The 24,124-nt window shown below is 42.1% G+C and overlaps 1 protein-coding gene and 1 long non-coding RNA gene across 9 annotated transcripts in view; one reads left to right on the top strand and one right to left on the bottom strand.

Annotated features, from left to right (window-relative positions):
• The window catches only part of GRIK2 (glutamate ionotropic receptor kainate type subunit 2), a 431,302-nt gene that overhangs the window by 41,029 nt on the left and 366,149 nt on the right, over window positions 1-24,124 (top strand). For 5 of the 8 annotated variants that reach the window (XM_065834051.2, XM_071806700.1, XM_071806696.1 and 2 more), the window contains exons 1-2: window positions 11,522-11,645; window positions 16,914-17,318. In XM_065834051.2, the coding sequence (XP_065690123.1) occupies window positions 17,204-17,318 (115 nt within the window). In that variant the 5' untranslated portion in view covers window positions 11,522-11,645; window positions 16,914-17,203. Of the gene's footprint in view, window positions 1-11,521; window positions 11,646-16,736; window positions 17,319-24,124 lie in introns of those variants that run through there. The other 3 variants (XM_071806698.1, XM_071806701.1, XM_071806697.1) reach the window with 3 other exon arrangements.
• Window positions 13,714-20,827, bottom strand: LOC139827606 (uncharacterized). The gene is made up of 3 exons (XR_011738432.1): window positions 20,722-20,827; window positions 19,355-19,923; window positions 13,714-17,939 (listed from the first exon to the last, which is right to left on the bottom strand). It is a non-coding gene; the product is annotated as an uncharacterized lncRNA (long non-coding RNA).

Below are 24,124 nucleotides of genomic sequence, written 5' to 3'. Positions count from 1 at the left end.
GTAAAATCATTAGTACTAAGGAGTTACTTTTCAAGCTTTTTGAATTAAACTGTACAATTATCACGAAATGTTCTGTCCATGTAAAAATCGTTGTTAGAGAAAGTTACTGATCAAGCAGAGTGATGCAGTCAGCTCAGAAGACCAACAAGACTGTTTTCAGAAATGTTACAGGTGATGAAAGAAAGATTCCTTAAAGAGCAGGTGGAGTTTTCAGCTATTTAGTCATAGGCACCAGAAGAGATGGACTACTGGTACTTATGCCAAAAGATGTGTTGACATAGTGCTTAGGGACATGGTTTAGTGGTGGATTTGGCGGTGTTATGTTTATGGTTGGACTCAAAGATCTTGAAGGTCTTTTCAAACCTAAATGATTCTATGATTGCTGGTGTAAGGAATTTTTCCTTGGTTCAAACTCCTGGCATTTATTCTCTCCTCCCAGTCTCAAAGTCGGTGAAAATTCTTGGAATATACTGAATATTAGAACCTCAACAGAAATGCAAATCAGAATAAAGGTGGATACGCAACTTTTTGAAACATTAGTAAATATAATAAAAAAAAGTCTCCTTCAAACATCTTACCTGTATTGGGGCTGTCAGTGTCAGTGAAATCTCTTCACTTCCAGATGGCATTTATTTTCAAGCACATATATCAAACTTTCACAGCTCATATTATGGAAAACATGTAACTTTTATTCATCTCTCTTTGATGATCATCCAGTCCCAGGTACATTAGTAAAATTTATTGCTTATTTCTTATTACTTCCTTATTACTATCTCACAGAAGAAGAGTAAACCTTCATTTAATCAAACTATTTGTGGACTAATATATTAGCTATTTATCTCCTGAGATTTAGGGATCAATTTGGAAGGAGACACAGAATTAGTTTAGTGTGGATTTATCTCTGTTCCCTTAGGAATGTTTATTCACAATTGGCATCTTTAGTGTTTAAAAGCCCAAGACTGAGATATCACAGGCCAAATACACACTGACAGAAAGGGGGACACATCTGAGCTGTCACATGTGTGACAGATAAAGTAAGCCAAAAAGAATATGTAAATAAGCAAAAATTTTGAAAAAAAAAAAATTATCTGTTGCTACTGAAGTTAAAGTTTTTGCCAATGAAGCAGAAGTAATACCATGTCTCTATGCCAAAATGAAGACTGCTAGCAGTTACAACTACCTTGCTTAAAATCAACTCTTGCTAAATGCTGGGCCATAATCCCCTGACAGAAGTACAAAACAAGAACAATTTTTTCTAGGAGTTTAATGATTAACGCTTGATGAAAAGCTGTTTTATTTAATAACTAAGATAAGTAGTTTGGGAGAGATTCAGAGCCCAGTGAGGGTTTATGAATAACATCAATCAAGACCTCTTGTGCTGGTTTGACTGAAAATGGATTCATTTTCTTCATACAGTTAGAAACCTTTCTTTTCCATAGCTAGCATGCTCATTATTTGGACTTAGTTTAAGAACAAGAGATAACACAGAGCTAATGTTTTTAATTGCTCTGGTCTGAGAGCCAAGGACACTCTGAGCGCTCTACCCAGAGGTGTGAGGCATTGAGGAAGTGGGGCATGGATGGGGCAGAGCTTGACTGACCTCCAGACTGATCAATGAGAGTATTCCATCCCATTAGCATCATACTAATTATTTAAGAGGAGTCAGGACTTTCCTGGTTGCTCTTCTCTCTCTCGGGCGCTTTCTCTTGCACACATTGATTTTTTTTTCCTTAGTTCTTTTTGTCGGAGACGGGGGAGTTTCAGTTGGGACATTTAGTTCAGCCTTTTGCCATTTTGCAGAGGCCGCTGACCCTTTCTGCCTTTTTCCTCTTTTTTTGCTGTTGAGGACCAGGTGCCATTTCCTGGGACTGCCTGCTCAGCATGTTTGTGAGGAATTGTCTTATCTTTTATTTCTATTTTAAATATATATTTACTAGTAGTGTATTACTATTTTGTTATTTTGTTAAACCATGTTTATCTCAATCCAAGTTTCTCCTTCCCTTTTGATTCTCTCCCCAGTTGGGGGTATGGGGGAGGGAGTGAGTAAGCAGCTATCGTGGTTGTTTTGCTAGCTTGGGTTAAACCACGACACCTCTATCATAATTTTTTACTTTGGGAAGACTCTAGCTTCTGCTGTATCGTTGGTCTTGTTTTTCTCTTTGTTAAATTGTGTAGGACTTAAGCTTGCAAGAGCTGACAGTTTCCTATTTAATTTATTAATATCTTCTCTAATTTATAAATAGTTGCTTCTTCATTTTATGATGAGCACAGAAGGACAGCATGAGACTGTATGGGAAATGACTGACAAAAACCCTAGTTTTGAGCTATATAGACGTGAATTATAGATGGACTATAACAAGAGATTTCCGTTTTGCAGGCCTCTAGCTAAAGAATTGCAGCTCCAAGTGCAAGACTAGAAATTATTTGTTTTGGAAGAAAATTCTGCACTGGTTTAGCCAGATTTTCCGGTGTTGTAGAGACTGCAATATTAGTAAGACTAAATTTTATCAAATAAGAGTCTACACTGCTCTTTCACAATCTAATAGCAAAAATATTTTCAACAGGGGTGATTTAGAATGTGAAGAAATTATTCTTAAAAGTATTTCTGGGTTCTGAATGGCTGCAACTGTAAGTACTTCAAATTCTTGTTTCCTAGTAGAGGTTTATGGATGGTTTTCCTAAAATAAAATTGTAGGGAGAAAAGTAATAAAATTTTGAAATACATGTTTTCCAAATGTGCAGTTTGGTCTGTTTACAAACAAGAAAGTAAATAACACCAACCTCAACTGGTTCTTTAGATAATTGACTGGGCAGGTCCTCATATTGGTTACAGACATGTGGGTGCCTCAGATTTCAGATATCATCTGAGTGATTCAATCCAAGTTTATTTTACTCCTCTGGGTGTTACAGTCCAACTGGTTAGATTGCTTCAATATACCTTTCAGCTGCCATAGAGAAGTCTATATGAAATTATTAGCTTCATTCTTTTGCCTTGAGACCTGGGGAAAAACCTGCTGCTCAAAGTTCTGAATTGTATTTAATCATCTGACTCATAGTGCTATCTATTATAAAATGTAGGGTGTTACATGAAAATGATCTTATCATTTGTGGAAACCTTCCCACCTCTGGTTAGAAGTGAAAGTTATTGTATTTATTCATATGTGTTCCGGTTATTTAAATTGCAGTTGTGTATAAGAAATTATTGTTACTAAAAGCTAGCTTTCACTTGATTTTGGGGTTGTTTTGTCCCAGTTCCCTCTTCACTAATTTTAGAATTGTCCTTCTTGTTGTTGTTTTTTTTGTTGTTGTTGTTTTCCAGTTGTAAAAGGCTTGTTGATAAAACATGAAAGACAAGGGTATCATTAATTCTAGTTCTGCCTTCTTGGATTCCTGTCAAGTCTGAAAGAAGAAACAAAAACAGCAAAGCATTTGATTTCAAATTAAGTCTTGATATGATGTGCTTGCCTCCTCCTTCTCACTGATCATTATAAATTCATCCTGTTGAGATAATAATTTTTGTTTGATTTAGATATTCTTCCTGCAGGACTTCTAAAAAGGGAATGCTAAGTTTGGAAAAGGAGTTCTATCTCTTCTTTTTGGTATCAAGAGATACCAGACCAGTGCCTCTTATCTGTTAGGAGAAAAAAATACATACTGACAATGGAGGGACTCTACTTTGCTGTTTTTGTTTTGTTTGTTTTCTTGTTTTAATCTAGGAGACTGGAAAGCTTCTCAGTTTCTCTTCAGACTGGTTAATGGTTTTGATAAAGAATGACTGTAAGTCTGATTGTCTGTGTTCTCAAGACCTTGATGTTCACAATTTATAGACACAGAAACAGGTCAAATTAGGAGTAAAATGCTAACTAATCAGAATGCTAACTAATTAGAATGAGTTTCATATAGATGCTTTGCATCGAACTCTCCTAAATTATCCAAGAATAGCTTGTGCAGTTCTTTTCATCTTTGGAAAGACTTCACTCCTTCTTGCAGTTGTCCCAACATAGTGTCTTCTCTCAACTTTCAAGCAATTTCAGTAAGTTTAAAATATTTTATTTCCTTTCTGATACTTATCTTCAGTTCCTCCCTTCCTCCCAGCAAGGGGCCTTTCAACTCAAGAGCACTTTTTGGTTTCTCTTATCCTTCCTGATTTTCAGTTTTAAGTTCAGGTTCAGGTTCTCCTCTTCACAGCACCGGTTTCATCATTTCTTGCTTGTCCTGCCCTTTCTCTCAGAATAGCATGTCCAACAGCCTTTTTTTTCTCTCAACAACTTCAAAATTCTAGATTCAGCAACCTCAAATAATGACAAATGAGCCCTTCTTCATCCCTTTCACTTCTAAAAGATTTTCCTGGGCAATGGATTTCAACAATATATTGAAATTAAGCCATCAAGATAATTTTTAGAGCTGTACAAAACTGGGACATTAAGCAGTTTTCATCACTGAAAAGTGAACATCAGTTCTCAGCCTGCATGTGGTACTAACATACTCTTCAGAAAAAGAGGGTCTTTGGACAACCCTAAAGGGGTTCTCTAAGTCAGATCCGAATTTGACAAGGTATCTAAGTAAATGTTTGAATCGTGCTGACTACAGTGCTTAAGCTGTTTTCCCAGAAGCCTAGACTTCTGTTCTACTAAAAACTCAGACCAAAGTGAAACTTCCTACTTTTTCCCAGCAAATGAATGAGATAGCAAAGAAATTAAGGAAGTAAAGTTGCTTATAAATGCTTAAAATATGAGAAGTATTGGATAAGTAAAAGTTCTAATTACTTAATTAAAGTGTTGATTTTTACACATTATTTGTGGCCCCGTTACTTCACGCACGGTTATCATTGCCAAAGTAGGTCATTATTCTGTTTTATAATATAATGTCAGTGTATGTCATATCCTACCTACTTAAAATGCATATTGTAGAGAAATGTGCCCCAGGGAGTATTTTCACATACTAGAAATGGTTTTCCATATCTGATAAACTGCTTAGGTTTGAATAGTGGAGCAATTTCCATTCCCTGCACCCCTGAAATGGACCCAATATATTTTGTATAGTCTAACTAAAATAATTTCAAGGTAGATTAGAAGTGTAGGCTTGCTTTAGGTGAAATTCGCTTTCCAAAACCTCAAAGAGATTTAAGCACTGTACAAATCTTGTAATTTTCTACATACTAGTATATGTTAATTCTTCTGTTCTGAGAATTTGAAGTCAATGGAACACCCTTTAACAGTTGTCCTAATCAATAGCTAGTACTGAGGGCTAAGCTACTGTGTGGCTGTCACCACAAGTACTATGCAATGTAGTGTTTAATATCTGAATCTTAACAATGGATTAATGTTGATTTTTAAATCCCAGAAAAGGAATGAAATTAATGTTAGCTCATCAGACTATTTAATAGACTACTTGGTTTAAATGTCTGCATATTTGAGGATGGAGGCCTACTCTCAGCTGTGTACTAAACACGAAAATATCACCTGTGAATCCTGTTTATATTATTACTGCAAGATTAGGTATTTGGAACAATATATAACATACAGGCTCCTGCTATGTTCTTCCCCCCTGAAAATTAGTTCTATAAATTCACAGTGAATAAATCACTCAGACACTTGAAAAAACAATTCTCTTTTAAATGCAATAAACAAACACAAAGTTCCCCATCTATGGGATTTGGGTCAACTATACAGTGGTACAAAAACCATTGCAGCTCATTGATGCATGATTAATTTGAATCTTTTATATAGTATATTCTAAGAGAGACATGAAAAAAGCACAATGATCAAAAACTCATTTCATTCTTATGTTATTACTGAAGTTTAAATCTTACTGGAATAATAACTCAGTTGCAAAGTAAAATTCAAGTTTCTTCCCGTTATTAGAATGTCCTCTTTCACATTTACAATTCAAAGCTACCTGTTTTGTGGGCATTACCTCATAGTAGAGAAACATCCACTCCCCTAAGGTTGTATTCTAAGGTGGTGTATCTGGTTCTTTTCTAAGATACAAACCACCAATTTTGCTCATAACTATTTTGAGACTGTGATTGTAAGAACTATTTTTTTTAATGATTTGATTTTTTACCCGTTATGATTAATTCTGAGTCTAGATGTGAAACTAGGTCCCGATCATGTAATTGGCTCCATTTAGGTTCCATATTTACATTTTTTCAAAGCTCCTTTTATTGCCACGGGGCTTTCTTAGTCCAGCTATTCATATTTTTCTTCCATGCATCTAAATTAGCACCAGATTTGTAAAAAACTAGACATATATGATTTCATTAATTCTATAGAATACATATTCTTACATATACTTTTCTCTTTAAAAGGGGGGAAAGGAAATTCTGTTGGGTTCAAAGAACAAAGCACAAGGATAAAACATCAGATAAAATACATTGGTATTCATAAACAAGACTATAGAGTTTCTAAGACTAAGCCTGAACAAGACATGACATTCGCATAATAAAATAGAATGTAAAGTTGGTGCAAAACAATTTCATTGGTATCTTGTTGAACCATAAGGAGAAGAAAAAAAAAAAAAGACTTCTCTAGAATTCTTTATGTACTGTTATGCTGCCATTGCATATTTGCTATTGCAAATATTAATGACTTGGCTGCCCTGTTTAAATGTTTGATGAAGACAATATAGGAGAAACTGGCCTCCAACTAGACATTATATTGATACTACTGATCACCATCCTGTGGGCCCAGCCATCCATCCAGTTTTCAGTCCACCTCGCTGTCTGCTCATCCAGCCTATGTATCAATAGCTTATTTACAAGAATCTTATGGAAAACAATGTTGAAATCCTTACTGAGGTAGGCTATGTCCACTGCTCTCCTTTCATCCACCAACCCAGTCACTTAATTTTAAAAGTTTATCAGGTTGGTCAAACATTACTTCCCTTTGGTGAATCCATGCTGACTACTCCTAATGATTTTCTTGTTCTTCATGTGTCTGGAAATGGTTTTAAGGATTAGCTGCTCCATCAGCTTCCAAGGGACTGAGGTGAGACTGACTGGCCTGGTGCTCCTTGGGTTCTCCTTCTTGCCCTTCTTGAAGACAGAAGTGACATTTAGCCTCCTGCATAATATTTCTTCATGTGTTCAGAGGGTGATTTTAGAGAGAGGAATAAACTTGCCTCTATATACTCTGCAGGTAACAGGAAGAGTGGTGAGTGCCAATTGCCATAAAGTTGCTTAAGGCAAACATCAGAATCTTTGATAACAATAATGATTGCTAAGCTGTGAAAGCCTTCATGGGAAGGCTGCGAAGTAGTCTAATAGAGAATGTTGTACACTGTATTGTGACTGGCACCAACAAAAATAGAATTAAATGTCCAAGTCATACTCTATATCCAAAGGTATTCAGACTGAGGGAAAGTTTTTGTACTTTTATGGCTCTTAGTAGTGTTATACTTTAGGCCTCTTAGTACTGTAATACACTTTGCTGTATCTCTTAAAAAAAAAAAAAAAAAAGCGAGTCAACATGTAGGTCTTGAATTAGGCCAGATTATTCAAACATGATATATTAATTCTAGAGTTATGGGATATCATCTGGAAAGACTCTAGACATTCTTGCCTAAGACCTATTAGTGGAAGTCATTAGATGATCCCATACAGTAAAGAGAGAGAGGAAAAGTGTCAGATACAAGTTGATGAATTGCTATGAGAGACATATCTGCTATGTTACACAGGCCAGTACTTTTAAAATTAACAATAACACACAATAGGTACAAATACCTCATCAATTAATACTTCAGTTTTGTATATGATCCATCAAACTGACATATGGATGTAACCTGTGGCTCATAGTCTCCCTCAAGTGGATAATACAAGAACAAGGATTTATTTACTCTCAAGATTTTATTTATTTTTTTTCTTTATTCCATCCTGCTTTGACTCTTTCTCCTGTTTGAAGGAACAAGATTTGATACATGCAGCCAGCTTGACCGAGAATATAAATATACAGGGTTATAATTAAAAGCTGCAAGCAGCTGTGAAGAGACAAAATTTGGGAGGATTTTGCTTGGCCAAAGTGATGACAACAATTCTTTCTTTGCCCATGAGTTGTATCAGATGTCCCTTTGCCACAGAAGTAGGACACAAATTTCTTGAAAGACCACCCAGTGTTGTTCACAACTGCAAGAGGATAAAAAAATAAAACCATGTCTGGCAGAAACAAAATATTCAGTTATGTGCAATCTAATGCCCCAAAAGTTTGCTTCAGTGCTTTCTGTGGCAGGGCAAAAGCTGTGAGCCACTCATCTTGAACAAGTGTCAGTACTCAGATTTGGGTCATTAATTTGGATGGAATTTGTTTGGGGCTGTTAAGCCTCAGCATCCAGAATCCGTAAGAGATTATTTTCATCGTTTTGGGGTCTTTGTTGATCTGGCATTTTCAAAAAATTCCACTGAAACTCTTTTGAAAGATCTAAAATTCTGTCAGTGTTTACTTTATCATAGCTGACCCAAATTGAAAGATAAAGCAGGAAAGAAAAAAGTATTAAATATTCAGATATACTGACTACTAGTGACAGATTCATGTGGGGAGAGAATTTATCTGTCATCCTTAGGTAATTTAATTTCAGAAGGTTTAAAGGAATTAGGCTACAAGTTTACATTATTTCCAACTTCAAGGTGTAAATGCATCTAATGGGATGGGAATGTGATAAGCTCAGAGTCTTTCATTCTATATATTTAGAAATAATTCTGGAAAAAAAAACCACAACAACAAAAACAAACAAAACCCAACAACAAACTCAACAAATAATATTCTTACAAAGATGTTTACAGATTTATTTACTTTTTAATTAGGTGAAATTCTTATTGGCGCTTAGAAAATTTTGCTTAAAATAGCTGATGAAAGGATGCCATATGTGTATTCTTATTTGAGAAAGTTTTAAATTTCAATAAAAAGTACCATAAATTAAAAAGAAGCAAGCAAGCCAATAAGGTGAGGGGGGTTTGTTTGATTTTTTTCTCCCTCCATGTAGCACTCCAAGACCTTGTGTGATAATTTCTCTGATACACCTTATTTTGAATATTGATAAACTGGGCCTGTGTGTTCCTGTAAGTTTCTTTCTAGTGGCGAATATTGATAAAGTTCAAAGTTCCCACAGTGTAACTGGGAAGAAACATAACAAGAAACTTCATCAATATTGAAATGATGGGGTTTTGCAGTAGTCAAAGCCTGAGAAAAGAGAATCTCAGAGTACCTTTCCAGTATGTCACTGACTTGCAGTATGATCTTAGGCTTTCTTGATCAAACTTTCTTTAGTTGAGTAATAAGTAGACATATGCAAAGTCCATAAGTATCCCAAGTGATATGTGTTGATAACAGCACTGGTGACACGGGGAACTTCTTTCCTGAGGGAGGACCTGATTCTGCATAAACTGTTATTGGCTGAGGAAAGCATTGAGGGTTCTATGTCTGGACAGAAATGTAACCCAGGCAACAAGGGAAAAGACTCTGCATTAATGTAGTTGAGGTGAAATTATTACATGAGGGTATTACACAATCTATCTGCAATATTAGAACCATTCTGGGAACTGAAATGCCACATCCCTTTTCTTCCACTGCCTTGTGTTCTTTCATCTTAGAAAAACACGTATTTTTATGCTTGCCTTGTTCTGTGTTTGTGCTCTGGTCAGAAAAATCTGGATAGTAACAGCGCAAATGCAGTCAGAGATAAAAGGAGGGCGGAATCACCGAGTCACTGCTTGCACAGATGTTTGACCTCACACATTTCCAGCCTTTGCCTGCCCACAGCGCTAACCCGCCTCACCCTTCCCGGAGATCAGGGGGATCACTTGGTCACTCCCGTAGCGATCCCCGCAATTTCTTTCCCTCCTGCAGGACACCCCAGAGCTCAGCTTTCTGCGACGTTTCCCCTCTCAGTTGCCTCACAAGCAACCCGCTTACTCCTGGCGTAGTGTCTCCTCCCCAGCTCCCTTTACCTCCTAAGGTGCCGTGAAGCGCTTTGCTTTAGCAGCGCGTTTGTTTTTCACAAGAGTTATCTCCATTACAGCTTCAGGCATATGAACTGACTAATGAATTTTCTGTCGGCCATAGAAGTGCGCTGCAAGTAATTAAGGGATGTGCTGTGGGGCCGATTAAGTTGCAAGTCACAGCGTCCAGAGCCCAATAGCGGCGAGCCCGTCGCGGTCTGTGCCGCCTGCGCTCGGCTCTACAATGGGATCATTGACTATTTATTTACTTCGCACAACAACTCTGCTGTTTACTTAATTATAGGAGCTTTTCAGTCACCAACCCCCACCCGCCCCAGGCCCATCTCTTCGACGCTCTTCGAACCCCCCCCGCCTCCGATAACCAGGGCTCCCTAGTGGATCGCTAGAGCAGATGAAGTGGGCCAATGCTGGTGCATCCTTTCTGGGGTGCGGGCAGCACTCCCCCGCGAATCCGGGAACGAAAATTTGCCGTGAAGGAAAGGCGAGGGGACGGGCACGTCTGTCTGGAGATCAGACTTCGGGAAGGTTGCGGGTTTGGGGGGGGGGAAGGGTGGGGCGGGGGAGGAGAGTAGGCGCAGGGGAAATCCTGCAGCCCTTCAAGGCACGTCCGAGCCGTAAAACAAAATGGGGAGAAAGGGAGAACACCAAGACGGCTGCGGCGCTGCGGGGGCGAGTGGGTCTGGCCGAGAGAGGAAAGCATTAGTAATTCTGTAATGGAAGGGGGAGGGGGCTATATTTCACACCCCAGCTCATTAGGGAGGCCTTGGCTCTATTATCAGAGCCCCCTTCCCTCAGCGTTGCCGCTGAGGAGGGTAGAAGAAAGTCAGGCGACGAGGGGAACAGAGGCGATCGCGGCTCCCACGGGCCGCGCTCGCTCTTCTTTACCCACACCACGCTCTCCCTCCTTGCTCGCCCTCTCGTGAGGTTTTTCCCCACTTCCAGCCTGGCTGGAGTGGAGAAAAAGTGCCCAAACTCAGTCCCCTCTAGTTCAGGGAGAAGCGGGAACGGACGGGCTTCAGCGTGAGGAAGGAGTCGAGAAGCAGCCGAAGGCACCCGCACTTTTTCTGTCACGCCCGCAGGCTGGTGCAGGGGCGCTCCGCTTATCCCCGTGCACAAGGGGGCAAAACGGGGACGGGCAGGGGTCGCTGAGCGCCATTGTGCAGGCGCAGGGTCCACACCGCCCCTTATGCCCGGTGTTTACGAAACGGGCTCGAGAACCCCGATTAAGAGCTCGGACTTTTAACGCCCTAAAAACTCGCCGCCCGGCGAGCTCGGGCCCCTCGGGCGGCGGGGAGACGAGAGACGGGAGCGCTTCTGTTTCGCTGGCCGCCTGCGAAGCGCTGCGGCCGCCGGCGGCCGGAGAAGCGGGCGGACAGCGGCGGCGGGGCTTGACGTTGCGAGGAGCCTGGAGCGGCGGCCGCGGAGGAAGCTGGTTTCTGCTCCTTTAAAGGGCGCTGTGCAGCGCTCCCAACGGGAGGCGTACCTCCCTCCTTCTTTCCCTCCCTCTATCCCTCCCCCACTTCTCCCTCCTTCTCTCCCTCCCTCCGTCGCTCGGCCGCCGCTTGCCGCCGTTGTCAGTGGTGCCCGGACACCGGCTGCACCGCAGCCCGGGCAGTCCCCGGCGTCCTGCCACCGCCCTTCCTCCCCGCCTCCGCCTTCCTCTCCCTCCCCGCTTCCCCGCCCGCAGCTCAAGGTAGGAGGATGTCCCGGGATCGCCGGCCGGCCGCCACGGCCGGAGGGGTTGCATGCAAGTGAGGGGCTGCAGGGGGGCCAGAGGGCTGGCGGCGAGGAATGCACCGTAGCCGCGTTGTGCCGAGAGCTGCACACCACGATGTCTTTTGGCCAGGTGTCTCCCTGCAAAAGCAGGCGCTGAGCTGGCGGACCCGAGCACTGCTGGGATGGCCGGCTTCTGCCGCCCAGGTCTGCCCCTCCTATGAGGTAGGCAAACCTGTCGCCTTCCTCTCTTCCTCCCCGCGTTGCTCCAAACCGTCAGAGCCGCCGCTGTTCCCATGCTGGGGATGGAAGGGTGGGAAGCGGGGGCGAGAGAGCAGAGCAGCCCTCAGATGCCCCCGGCCGGCTCCCGCGATAGCCCGGAGCTGCTACCACAACGCGAGCGCTGCTCGCAGGTCGAGCTCTGGGCGGCCGAGTCGGCATCCTGGAGGATATCCCCCCTAACCCTCATGGGGTAGAGAAGGTGGGAGACGGGCTCTAACTTCGCTAGAGTTGTGGGTGGATAACAGGATTCGCTTCCGTGAGGTCTCTTCCTGCCCCTTCCCGGCCCCCACCGTATGGCGCAGCCAGCCCCTCTTTCAGCTTGTCGGCAGTCCTGTCATTTATTTCTGAACAAATTCAGCATTCTTTGGGAGAGTTAACCCAGCCAGGGCGCTGGCACTCTCTGTGTAAAGCAAGAGACATTCCTGCCTACGGAGTGGAGGCATGATTGCAAGAGCCGTGTGCGCACCGGAAAGGAATGAATACATTATAATGAAAACCTCTCTTCCTTAGAAGCTTTTGGGACAGTAGAGCATGAAAAGTATTAAACATCCTCCTTCTCCTCCCAAAATATTTCACAGCTTCCCCGACCCCATAGCAAACTGAAGGGACGAGAGGCTGATCTGTACATAATGTCATAGATGTTTGTTCTTGCTGTTTAAAACCTACTGGGAAAGTGCATTGCTGTGATACCCAAAAGTGCCTGGACAACTAAGTCTGTTGCATACTCATTTTGTTAATTAGAATGCATGTCTTCCCACTGGCTAAAAATTAGTTACCATCTTAAAATGTCATTAATCATCGATGCAGCAGAAACTTGATTGTAAATTTGGGCTGAGCTAATAACAGAGAGAGGAGAACCCATGGGTTTTATAGTTGTTGGGAGTAAAGTACAACTGGACCGCAATGTGTTTTTACATTATTATATCAACATTCATTTGAATACTTTGTCAAAGGTTTAAAAACGGGGGACTGTGTTACTGCTTTGTCAGCAAAGCTTTAATATTTGTTTCTAGAGATTTGGAGAGGCTGATCAGGTGTTGCAGTAAGATATGGCTCTCCTCACACCAGATTGCAACAGCAGGAGGATTGTGATGGCATGCGAATCTGAAGTGTTTGCATGGATTTGCCGAAAAATGTCCAAGAAACAAAGCTTTGTGGACCATATGTTGTGTACACACTAAATTTATATCAGTTGTTGTTGAGAGATGACAGAACAGTAGATTGAGTGGTATAAAAATCTTATCATAGGTACATAGAGACACAGCTATGACCTGAAAATGAAAGCCATTTCGTTTTTAAAGTAATAGGATAAAACTATACATCCCAGTAGGTGGCAGCTAACTGGAACTGGGTTAACTTTTATTATGATAACGACACATGAAAATGTGATCAGAAGGAAAAAGTGCCTGATATAATAAGGTAATCAGGTTCACATATCTCCCCTTTCGAAATGAAACATTATGTACATGAAATCACTATTTATACTTGACACATACCTAAAGAATTTAGTAGTCTTTTATTACCCAGAGAAGATTTAAAGGCCTTAGGCTGTCTGTTCTCCCATCGCTGCCTACAGCTGGAATACAATTTTTCATATCAGCTTCACATGAACATTGTCCTTGTGTATTAGAGATGTGTTACAACCATTTCTATGATAGATTACCAAAATGTAAAATGAATCAAGACATATAGCCAAAGAATTGTAGATTTCCCACTTGCTGATCACTGTAGTGTGAAGTGCAGTTTCATAAAGACTTTATTGTGAAAAGAACTATGCATCAGTGATGACAAGCCCTCAAAACACAAGACCAGTTTCTGCAGTATAACACTTTATTAGGAATTTCCAACCTTTGAACTGTATGTCTCACAGGGAAGGAAATATGAAAGGCATTAAGAATATTTACCTGCTTTCATATTGAAATTCTAGAGGATGGATAAAAGTACATTTTTAAAGATTACGCTTCCTTTTCCTTGCCTCCTCTGAAGGAGAAATTAAGCTAAAGTCCAATTAACAGAAAAGGAGTCTAGGGTGGTGAAGTCAGAGGCCTTAGTTAATCGTATAGTCTATAAGTGGACTTCAGTCACTGAATATCTAGTGAGTTCTAAACATCTGATGTTTTGTGAGATTTACTTTTTAATAAGGAACTGATATTCCAGAGAAAATAATTCTGAATTAACTACGCTTTTCCTTCAAGGTGGGAGCTAGGGTTTGACAGAAGCGGCGGGAGGTTGTTAACACAGCATTAGGTGACGTGTGATAGCAGATAAGGAGAGTGGTACGCTTCCAACCCATAAAATGCCATAGAATAGCTGGCCAGCTAACATAATGGAGGGTATAATATCTCTTTAAAAAATCCGATAACACATTTTAATTTCCTTTCCGTGCTGTGAAATGGCTGGAGGGGACAAAACAAAAAAGGGGCGTTTTGACACCCGGAGTGGCGGTTGGCGTGGGCGCGGCGGGCCGGGAGCGCTCTCCCTGGTGCTGAAGGGGCCGCACCGACCTCTGTCCGCGGTGCTGAGTCCGCAGCCGACGGTGGCGGGATGTTCCCACGGAGCGGGGGGGAAGGAGGGGGGGGACACCACGAAACTGGGCCTGAGTCTTAGGCAGGCGACCAGGGGCTGCAGTGTGGGCTGCTGAATATTTAATATTTGTTAAAAGGGATTAATCGTAAGTTGTTTTGTGATTCCAAATATTGTGTAAACGCCTCTGTGAGTTAGGAGCCTTGTTGGGCTTAGATTACAGGTAGCTGTATTTTTTTTTTTCAAGAGACTTTAGAAAATCAGGCTGTTAACAAGAGTTACTTTGCCCAAAGTTATGTCTTATGTACTACGCTAAAGCTGACAACGAATATTATATTTTTGAATCTGCTTACGGAAACTAAAGAAAAGAAAAAAAGCCAGTTTAGACAGGAAACTGCATCTGAGCATTCACTACTAAAAATATCTAAAAATACCTAGTGTCCTTTATTTCAACAACATCAAGGGAAAGAGGAGGAAAAGGATGCTCACAGTGTTCACGTGGGTCGGTTTTATTTCTCCTTGGACTAAGATAAAATATGAATCAGTAGACCAGAATAAACGAAATAGCAAATAAAAGAAAGAGCATCTCTCCGCATTTTTCCTGGGAGATATTCTAAGTGTGAACTGAAGGAGTCGCTAGATATCCTTGCTTTTAACACTAGGTGTTCTTTTTAAAGTGCTCCAATAGTCAAATCGTCTGATTGAATTCCTTGCTAGACTGCAGAACTAGCCATTCATGATACTTATTTTTGACGCTGCAGTTATGCCTCCATCTTAAAGAAAAAAAAATCAATGATGTTTAATAATCCCTTCTCAGAACGTACATTTCTTTTCATCAGCATTTTACGGTGTTTTAAGTAAATGCGTGCAGAAGAAATCAGTAAGCCTTAATGACAAAAAGTTATTGTGAATTGCTAACACTTTTAGGGATGCAGAGCACCAACATTACAGGTTATAATTTAAATGCTGCTTTTACTTATTTAAATGTCCACAATACACAGATGTTATTCAAGAATAAACCGTAGCTCACCTCTGCCATGCTCTACTTCTGATATTTCCACAGAGTGTTCTCATTAGCTTGCCATCATCAGTATCTGTTCCTGTAAAGTCAGGTTTATTCTGTGTTCATCTGTATGTATCTGTGGGGGAAGACTCTCAGTGATATTTTCTTTAGTAATAAAAGCCAGGGAGGGAGATAAAGGAGACAAAAGATGTCTGTAGGCGGACTTTAGAATAAAATGAATTCATTTTCCTGGTGGGGAATCTAGGAATTGTCTTTTAATATTTGTAATAAAGCTTAAGCAGGTTCAGCAAAATCTTCACTTAGATTGCAAAGTCTAACAGTCCTGGTTCAATGTATTTTAATGGATACAGGCACATAACTAATTGTATTTCCAAGAAAATCTGAAGTAGTCCACAGAGTGAGTTTATCTTTTTTTGGAACACCTGGTCAAAAGACAGAAGTCTGGGGCTGCATTTGCAGATACAAACTCAGTATCCCGTTATTAAGCTGGGAAGTGCTACTGTTCTTGCTGAGGACTGCAAAATGACAAACTACATAGATCTTTCTGTACAAGAAGGAACAGCAAAGGAAAAGAAAGCAGAATGCAAAATAAGGGAGTGGCAGAATAAAGTGTAAAGCATAAGGTAATAGATCTCCAAGTTACTGTCTTTTAAGCAACATTACAATTTCAAACAAATTGAGCGAAACAAGTCTGTGCATTCAACAAGACTGTTCTAGCGCTGCCGATTCCTGTTTACCTTACAGAAGCAGGCTGGTGCTCCGTGATCACCGGGTCCGGAGCAAGTTCCTGAGGACAGTCAGTATACAAGCCATAGCGTGTACTAACGTAAATCAGTGAATGTAAATATCAAGTGTGGTGGGTTTTTTTTTTTTTTTTTTTTTTTAAAGCCTAAACGTTACTGTGATAACCTGCATGACTTTATTGTCAGCCTCTTCTTTCACAACTCTAAAGCTAAGTGAATTCGAACCAGGCAGTCAGCTATTAAAATGCATGAATTGATTTTTACACAACCGATTCCCTTCTGCCCTATAACCCCCTCCTCACCCGCTACAGATCCTTATAGCTATTGTTCAGAACAATTGAAATACTAATAACAATTAGAAGCATGTAAACAAAACCGAGCTGCTTTTTTTTCCCCCCTCTTCCCTCCGACAACGCTAGGCGATCAGATCGGTTGCATAATAGAAATTGGGAAGGCTCTCTGGCAGGCAGCCTTAAGAAGAGAAGAGCTATCTCAGTTTCTCTCACTTAATCTTGGCTTCGCGTCAGAAGCTGTGCAGCAGTGCAGTAGAATGGGAGCACGGCAAAAGCTTCGCCAGTAAAACGGCGGGTGCTCACTGACTCTCGCTATGTGGCGATACCTCAGCGATTTCCCGAGCTGGATTACCTACTGATTTTCCTCCTTTCTTGCCTCCCAGGTTTACTCGGCTGGACATTGTGTGTGTTTGGATCTCTCAAGGATTCTCCCCCGACTAACATGGATGTCCCACCATTCCTTGCAGTTGAAGGTTGCTCCTTGGCGCAGTGAATGAAGAACATGCAGGGATTGCTAATGGGTTTGGGAAGCGTAGACTCTCTCCTCTCTCTGTGACCATGCCGTGATCGCGTCTGAGGGCCATCAGTTTACGTATCCTCGTTCTCATCCTACCGGGAAACCTGACGGCTTAGAAGGGGGAAGTGAGGCAGCGCGTGTGTGCATAGAAACATCATGAAGATTATTTCCCCTATTCTAACTAATTCAGTCTTCAGATGCACCGTTAGACTCCTTCTTTGCTTACTGTGGATTGGATATTCTCAAGGAACCACACATGTATTAAGATTTGGTAAGATTTCCCGACACTTTTTTCATTGTGCATTTAAGCTGGAATGCGATATTCGTAGGATTGACTCAGAAGAAGGTGCTGAGGGAGAGCTGGGACGTAGTATCGGAGTCAGGCACATAAGTCCCTCTTAATTTTGCATCCGGAGGGATGAATTGATGTGTGTTTTTTCTGTCGCTGCAGCTCATTGTAGCCCTAGTAACGGCATGATGATGATGATAATTATAATAACAATAGAGAGAAAAATGACTGGCAAACGCTTTTGCTTAAGGCTCTGCGCAGCTTGCGTTCTTTCCTCGAAATGTACCTTTTTTGTTTCCATAGTAGTGGAAAGCATGTTTAATACGATGCTCGGTCCGTTAGAAACGTAGCTAGTTGTTAAGTTTCTGCCGCCCGTCTCTGATCCACCCGAGCCGATCCCGTGTGGGTTCGAAGCTGCGATTTGAGACCTTTAGGCTGTTTTCCCTTGAAGTGTCAGCCGAGTTGCTTGCCACTTCAGTGGCGTGTAGGGTTAGAGAAGAGATGATATATGTCTTGAGCGGTGGTCGTGAAAGAGCCTTTGCGATACATTTCGAAACCACAGCTTTTCTATGCGAGGAAAGTTGTAAGAGTTCCCCACTTCCCCTGCTCCCGAAAACAAAACAAACAAACAAAAGAGATAGAAAAGTCATAGATCAGAACGAAATTTTAAGGAGAGCAGAATACTTTACAGTTTAAAGACTATCCCAGATGGACCACGAAACTAATCTTAACAGCTCTGCCTGTGGATGCGCGCTTATGTACGTGTGTATAAGAAAGCAAGTGAAAGAGGAATTTTCAGCCACAGCAACCCCCGTAGAAGTTTCACAGTGAGGAAGGGCAGGACGCAGAGGAAAGTTAACTGCATGTCCGAAGGGGGCTGTGCGATCCGGGAGAGTCCTCCGGGTCGAACCGCCGTGGGAGCCCCGCATTCGCGCCCTGCCGGCCGCCCGGGCAGCGCGGGCGGAGCGCAGCGCCCCGCGGGTGAACCGCGGCGGGTAGCGGAGGAGGGGGCAGGCGAACAGCTGCTTCCCCAGACAAGCGACAACCTTTGTGCCTACGACAGCATGGGTAGAGGGAGAAGACACGAATCTCCCGCATTCGCACTAGCCGTGATAAGCTGGCAGCAGCCGCTACATCCCTTTCTATGGGGCACTGAAAGCTCTCGTCTTCGCCTGGGAGTAGTGGCTCGGTTTGTATCTTTGTTTAAATTCCCCCGCTCGCACACACTTTTATGTGGAGGGGCAGGTAGATAATGATTAAAAAGTCACCAGGTTGTTACCGATCTCGTGTGCTGAATTCCTAGTAGTACTTATTTTCTGCTTCTGTGTAGTCTAAAGGTGGTGCTTAAGGCACGTTGCTCTTAGCAACCGTCTTCAGGAATGCTTGTTTCTTTGGACATGGCTAAACGGGTCCGTATATCATTGCGGGGTTTATTTTGCATTCAGTATGATCCATAATCATGGCCATGAGATTGGTACCACAACCCGGGGCTCATAGCCGGTGCCAAGGGCCAGTCTCTACGAGTCTGGATTACTTTCAAGGGTAAATCTGTAAACAAACATTTTCCCGGCCACATCTTTAGCAGGAGGTGAGCTTTCCTCCTGTAGATTATCATTCTCTCTGAACTGCTAGTGTGGTGTGCCTACAAGGCCCTGGAGAGTAGTGTTTTGATAATGATTAGAATAATAAATAATCTCGAGACTGAAGGGTGGTGCAGCGGGACTTCGACGACTGTGACATGGTCGCACATACATGTATTTGTCCGGGCTAACTTCCCTTCGCAACTGCCTCCTGGTCACACAGGTGGCTAACGGGTTGTGCTCACTCCACTCTTTGTAGCAGCCAAGTATGAGTCCGTTTCTGCATCACGGCATGCTTTTACTTGTCTTTCAAAGAATTGTCACCAACCCATCTCTGAGGGTTAGAAGTTGGTAACGAGTGGTTGGTTAGTTTATTTTAGTGTGGAAAATGTTAGATGGAAGGGAGAGTGAAGAAGGCTTTTGCCGTGCTCAACCGACCTTGTCTGGATTTAGCCTAGTCCAGGTGTGGAGTGACTCTGTCTCTAACCGCGAGAGAACTCCGGCTGCTTCCCCAGAGACTGACACCTCTGCCTCTGTGTACGGCATGGCGGGGAGGAGGGAAGGAGCTGTGGAAAAGCTTTGGTTGTTTCTGAGAGGGGAGTTCCTCACCGCCTCCTCCGAGTTTCTGTGCTATTTGTCCCTCCGGGATATCCTTGCGACCAGGAGGATGGGATGAGATGCTTTCCCGTGATGTCCTTCCCGAGGAGATGTGGAGATTCCCTGCAGAAGGCAGCCTGCCAGCCCCCGCTCTTCTTCCTCAGCCAGCAGCGCTATGGCAACAGGGGAGAGCTTGAAGCCTGCCAGAGCTCCAGCCCCCTCATTCCTCCTGTGCAAATTAACCACCATGGATTCGCATTGTCCTTCCCACGGCTTCTCTCATTGTTGGGACTAGCCAGCGTGTCCTTTCTCTCTCTTTTTCTCGCTCTCAAGCTACCTCTTAGCAACTACGCAGGAAGTCGAGCCGCCTGGGTTATCTGTCAAATGCGGGGGGTTATTTTTGCCTGCGCCTATGGAGCAAACATGGGGAGAGACTGATGCGATGACATAATTCCCTCCCTGGCGGCAATCGCTCAGGCACCTGGACACCCACCTGCGGCTGCTGCTGCTGGAGTAGGGCAACGTGGTATTTGGGCATCACTACTAGTCAGCCTTCCTAAATAACACTGTGCTTCATGGAGCATCTGGCAAGGCTCTTTCCCTTGCCTTTTCTGAACAGCTTCCCATAAGTAAGCCCAGGAAACGCCGAGGGTGAGGCTCGTGTCCATGATACTCGAGGGTTTCAACTGTTAACAGTTCTAACCCTTTGCTACAGATGAAAGGACAGGTCCCAGCTTGACGAGGGAGAAAAGCAGCAGCCCAGTATTTGTCTCTCTGATGTACTAGAGTGTGATGGAAACCTTTTCCTTATCACTTGGCACCGTACAAAAGCCAAAATACGTGACCGCCGGCAGATCCATTCCGTTATCGGGGATCACGTTTCGTACCTTTCCGATTCACTACTTCTGTGTAAGAGCAGACCCAGGCCAAGGGCTCCCCAGAAACACCAGGTAGCTCGGCAGATCCCCAGCCGAGCCACATCTCTGCCCCCGATCGCTGGGCACGGCGGGCGACCCGAGGCCGGCCTCAGCCTCCACCTTTTCGTAAGAACCTTCACTTCTGCCTTCCCTGGGGGTATCCCAGCACTTAACCCTGAAAGACTGAATTATCAAGCCATTAAGGGCTGTTAACCGCCAGTAACCGCTCACCTGTGTTGCCAGAAACTCGCCCCTTCTCCGTACCCAAAGCCTGTTTAAAGCCTCTCTTACCTATTTCTACGTGGGACATGAATATTAGCTCTTTGAAATCTGGATAATTCTGAATCACCTCCTTTATGTAAATTGTCCCTTTCGGGCCTTGTTTCTGCTGCCGTGAGCAATTGTCTTTCCTATAGCAGAGGTGTGAAGAGGGACCTGTGACTGGAAGGTGAAAGCGGTTTAATCATTGCATTTTCTCATGCCCTCTCAGGTAACTTATTAATCGTGAAAGGGTGGTGAAAAGACTGAAAATCTCCACCGTAGGAGGCCCACTGGACTGATAAGTGTTTCCCCACTTTGTGCAATATATGTATATTTTCAGCACAGTCGGAAAGAAGGGCAAAGAAAAGCAGAGGCCCGTGTCTGTAGTCTCCACTTTTTGTTGCTTTCAAGTTGCCTGACTTCAGGCAGATGGAAAAGGGAGCTGAATGTTGTAGGTTACAATGAATCATAAGGGGAAGCAGGGGGATCTTCTTCCAGGTAAAACCAAAGGAAAGGCAAAAGAGAGGGCTGGAAACACTTTTCAAGGAACGGACAGTTTCTCACCAGAAACATTTTCTACTACAGACTTTTTTTTTTTTTCCTTCCTAAAAAAAAAACACACCGAAGTTTTACAAAGCCCAGCAACTTCCCGGAGCCGCCGCCCTCTTCCCCCCCCACCCCCCTCATACGAATAGCAAAACAAAACTATACACGATCATGTAATCTTGTAGTAACCCAAAGAGGGGAATTACTATACGCGGGAAGTTTGTTCCTTGAGGGTTTAGCACAGGTTTCATCTGAAATTCTTCTTTAACTGAGCTCCTCTGTTTGAGTTTATCTCCATGTAACTGTTTTTATAAGATCAAGAGCGACAAAACCAGACAAGGGGCCACCTCACTGGATCCACTGCTTATGCAGGGACTAGTAGGTGTCGAAGCACAAGTTTCTGGGCTCCAGGTGACCATTTTGACATAGTAGCGTTTAAAACTAGTGAAGTTATGGAGCAGCAGTGAAACAGTGCAAAAGGGTATGAGACAAGAGCTCAAGTGAAAAATACCTGCTGGGTAATCATGTCGAGTTTTCCTAGAGTGGACCCGCATTAGCTCTCCTGGATGTGAACTTTTCTTTGGATTTTGCACTGACACCCTTTTAATGGAAGGAGGTAACCTTTCTGCTCGTATTTAAGAGAAAAATGAGAAAATATACGGTTATATCTGGTTCTAGTGGAGAAGGCAGTCCGCCTTCTGATCGGAATGGAAATCTGCAAAATAAACACCTGTTGTGGTAGCCCCCAGAGGCCCGTGGCTTTGCAATTCCAGTATTTAGAGCCAATGAAAAATTTTACTGCCAAGGACGAGAAGCTTTCGATATGTGTTAACATCCACACCAAGAGGAGTTCAAAATCAGTTTTATAAACAACAGCAGAAATCTTTGAAAGAAGCGTAAGGTTAAGAGCCTCGGGAAGGCAGCAAGAAGGTGAGAAGCATTGTTATTGACTGGTCTAGATTAAACAGCACAGAGGAAGATTTCAATTTGATAACGTCACAGCCCTTCCTGTTTTTCTTTGCTGCTTCTGCTGACAATTTTGTAAGGTAATTAAATTGGCTGATTGAAGTCACAGTGGTCATGGGGCGATAAAGACCATTTGGATTTAATGGAATTTAGGAACAACGGTGCGCTGCACACAACTCTTACAGAACGAGAATTTTAATGACTCATTCAGGGTGCTGACTACATAGAACGTCCTGGACGAGTTTAATTGAAAGGGCAAAGCAGATTAGCTGTATACAGTCTTTATTGCACTAGATAGGGGAATTAGAATGATCCTTTTAAAAGACTCATTATTGCATTATCAAGATTTAATGTAGGTTAAAGAAAGCTTTCATCCGTGTGGGCTTTCTGGAATATCCCCAGATCCTTTCACCAGTGTTTGGAACACCAACAGCCTTGTAAAAGGATTTTCACGCAGTTGTCCGATAGATTGGATGCTGAGAGGTATAACTCGCTTCTTACTGACTGCTACATGTCTTTTGAAGTGATGCAAAGTTCAAGTGATACCTCCAATTTAAATGTGTTTGCTGAATGAATTGGTGTCTGTCACCGGAGATAAGAAACCAGAGCAAAAGAGATTTTTCTAAACTCAAATATCAGAGATTTTTGTTGTTGTTGTTATTTTACACAAAATAAAATCCCCTCGATTAAGAAAAAAATAAACAAAATGTTTTGTAGTAATTGCAAATAGTAGCAGGTCTTTATCCCCTACTTAATATATTTACCTTGTCTCTTTCTGAGTTTTAACCTTCATCCTCTTTAATCTCTTCCAGAAGAGCAATTACTAGAAGTTCTGTCAATAATGCAAAAGAGAAACTAGAAGGTGCCTTATTTCCATACTCCTCAATCTGCAAGGCAAATTATTGTTTCCCAAATAAGCTTTTTATAATGTTGTGCTGCAACGTATATTGGAAGTGTAGGTTACACCATATGATAACATAACGTTATTATGCTGTCCCATCTGAATTAGAATATGGAGAATCAAAGACCACTCTCATATTAATGCTTATAATTTTGTGCTTTCACCCTCTGAGTCTCTTGGCTTCCTTATTGTACAGTAATAATAGTCTTAGATTTATATAGTGTCTTCAATTTAAACAGCCAAAGCTTTCAGTAATGATCATTATTCCAATTACTGGACCTCAGCCAGCTCTGGATAAACTGGATGGTATTGTAATACTATGTAAAACAGTAAACAGAAGTTCAAAAATGTATTATTAATTTCCTTAGAAGGTGATTATTAACAAGTTAAAACCACCAAGTTTTGTTGTTGTTGGTTTGTTTGTTTGTTTTTTCTTTGGGCAAAAATTGGAAGTGACCCATGGATGCGGTGCTTAAGACTGGTGTTTTTACACTTCCTGCAAAGATACACTTGGCTCAAAATTTGCAAATGATTTGAATCATCCTGGATTCAGATTTTCTTGAACATTGTTCTTGTGTAGTCTTTCCAAAATGCTATTGAAATAGAGTAACTCCTAGGAATGTGCTTGGTAGCTTTGTTTGATGTATCTTTCAGATTAAATACACGTTCTTAGATTATATATTATTAAAGTGTTTCCATTTCTAGGTGTTTCTGCCTGGGGTAAAGAAAAACAGTTTCTTTGCTAATATTGTGGCTGGTGTCTACAATATGGGTAGTTTAAGGTAAAGATACACTGTAGTCCTTAGATAACAATGTTTGTCCTTAGATAACAATGTTTTGTTATCAATGCATCAGAAGGTTAATTGGCTCTTACAGAACTTCATCTTTATATTCGGGGAAATACATCCATTCACATTAGCTGCACGTCTGTTTTATTGTATTTGTATTTCCACTCCCGAGCCCCTTAAAAACTATTTTTTCAATAAAATGGTTATCTGGATTTGAAAGTCAGTTTAACTA

Source organism: Patagioenas fasciata, chromosome 3 (assembly GCF_037038585.1).
Source record: "Patagioenas fasciata isolate bPatFas1 chromosome 3, bPatFas1.hap1, whole genome shotgun sequence".
Classification (NCBI taxonomy): Eukaryota; Metazoa; Chordata; class Aves; order Columbiformes; family Columbidae; genus Patagioenas; species Patagioenas fasciata.
The sequence above is the reverse complement of the archived record's forward strand: the minus strand, read 5'-3'. Positions and strand labels throughout refer to the sequence as shown.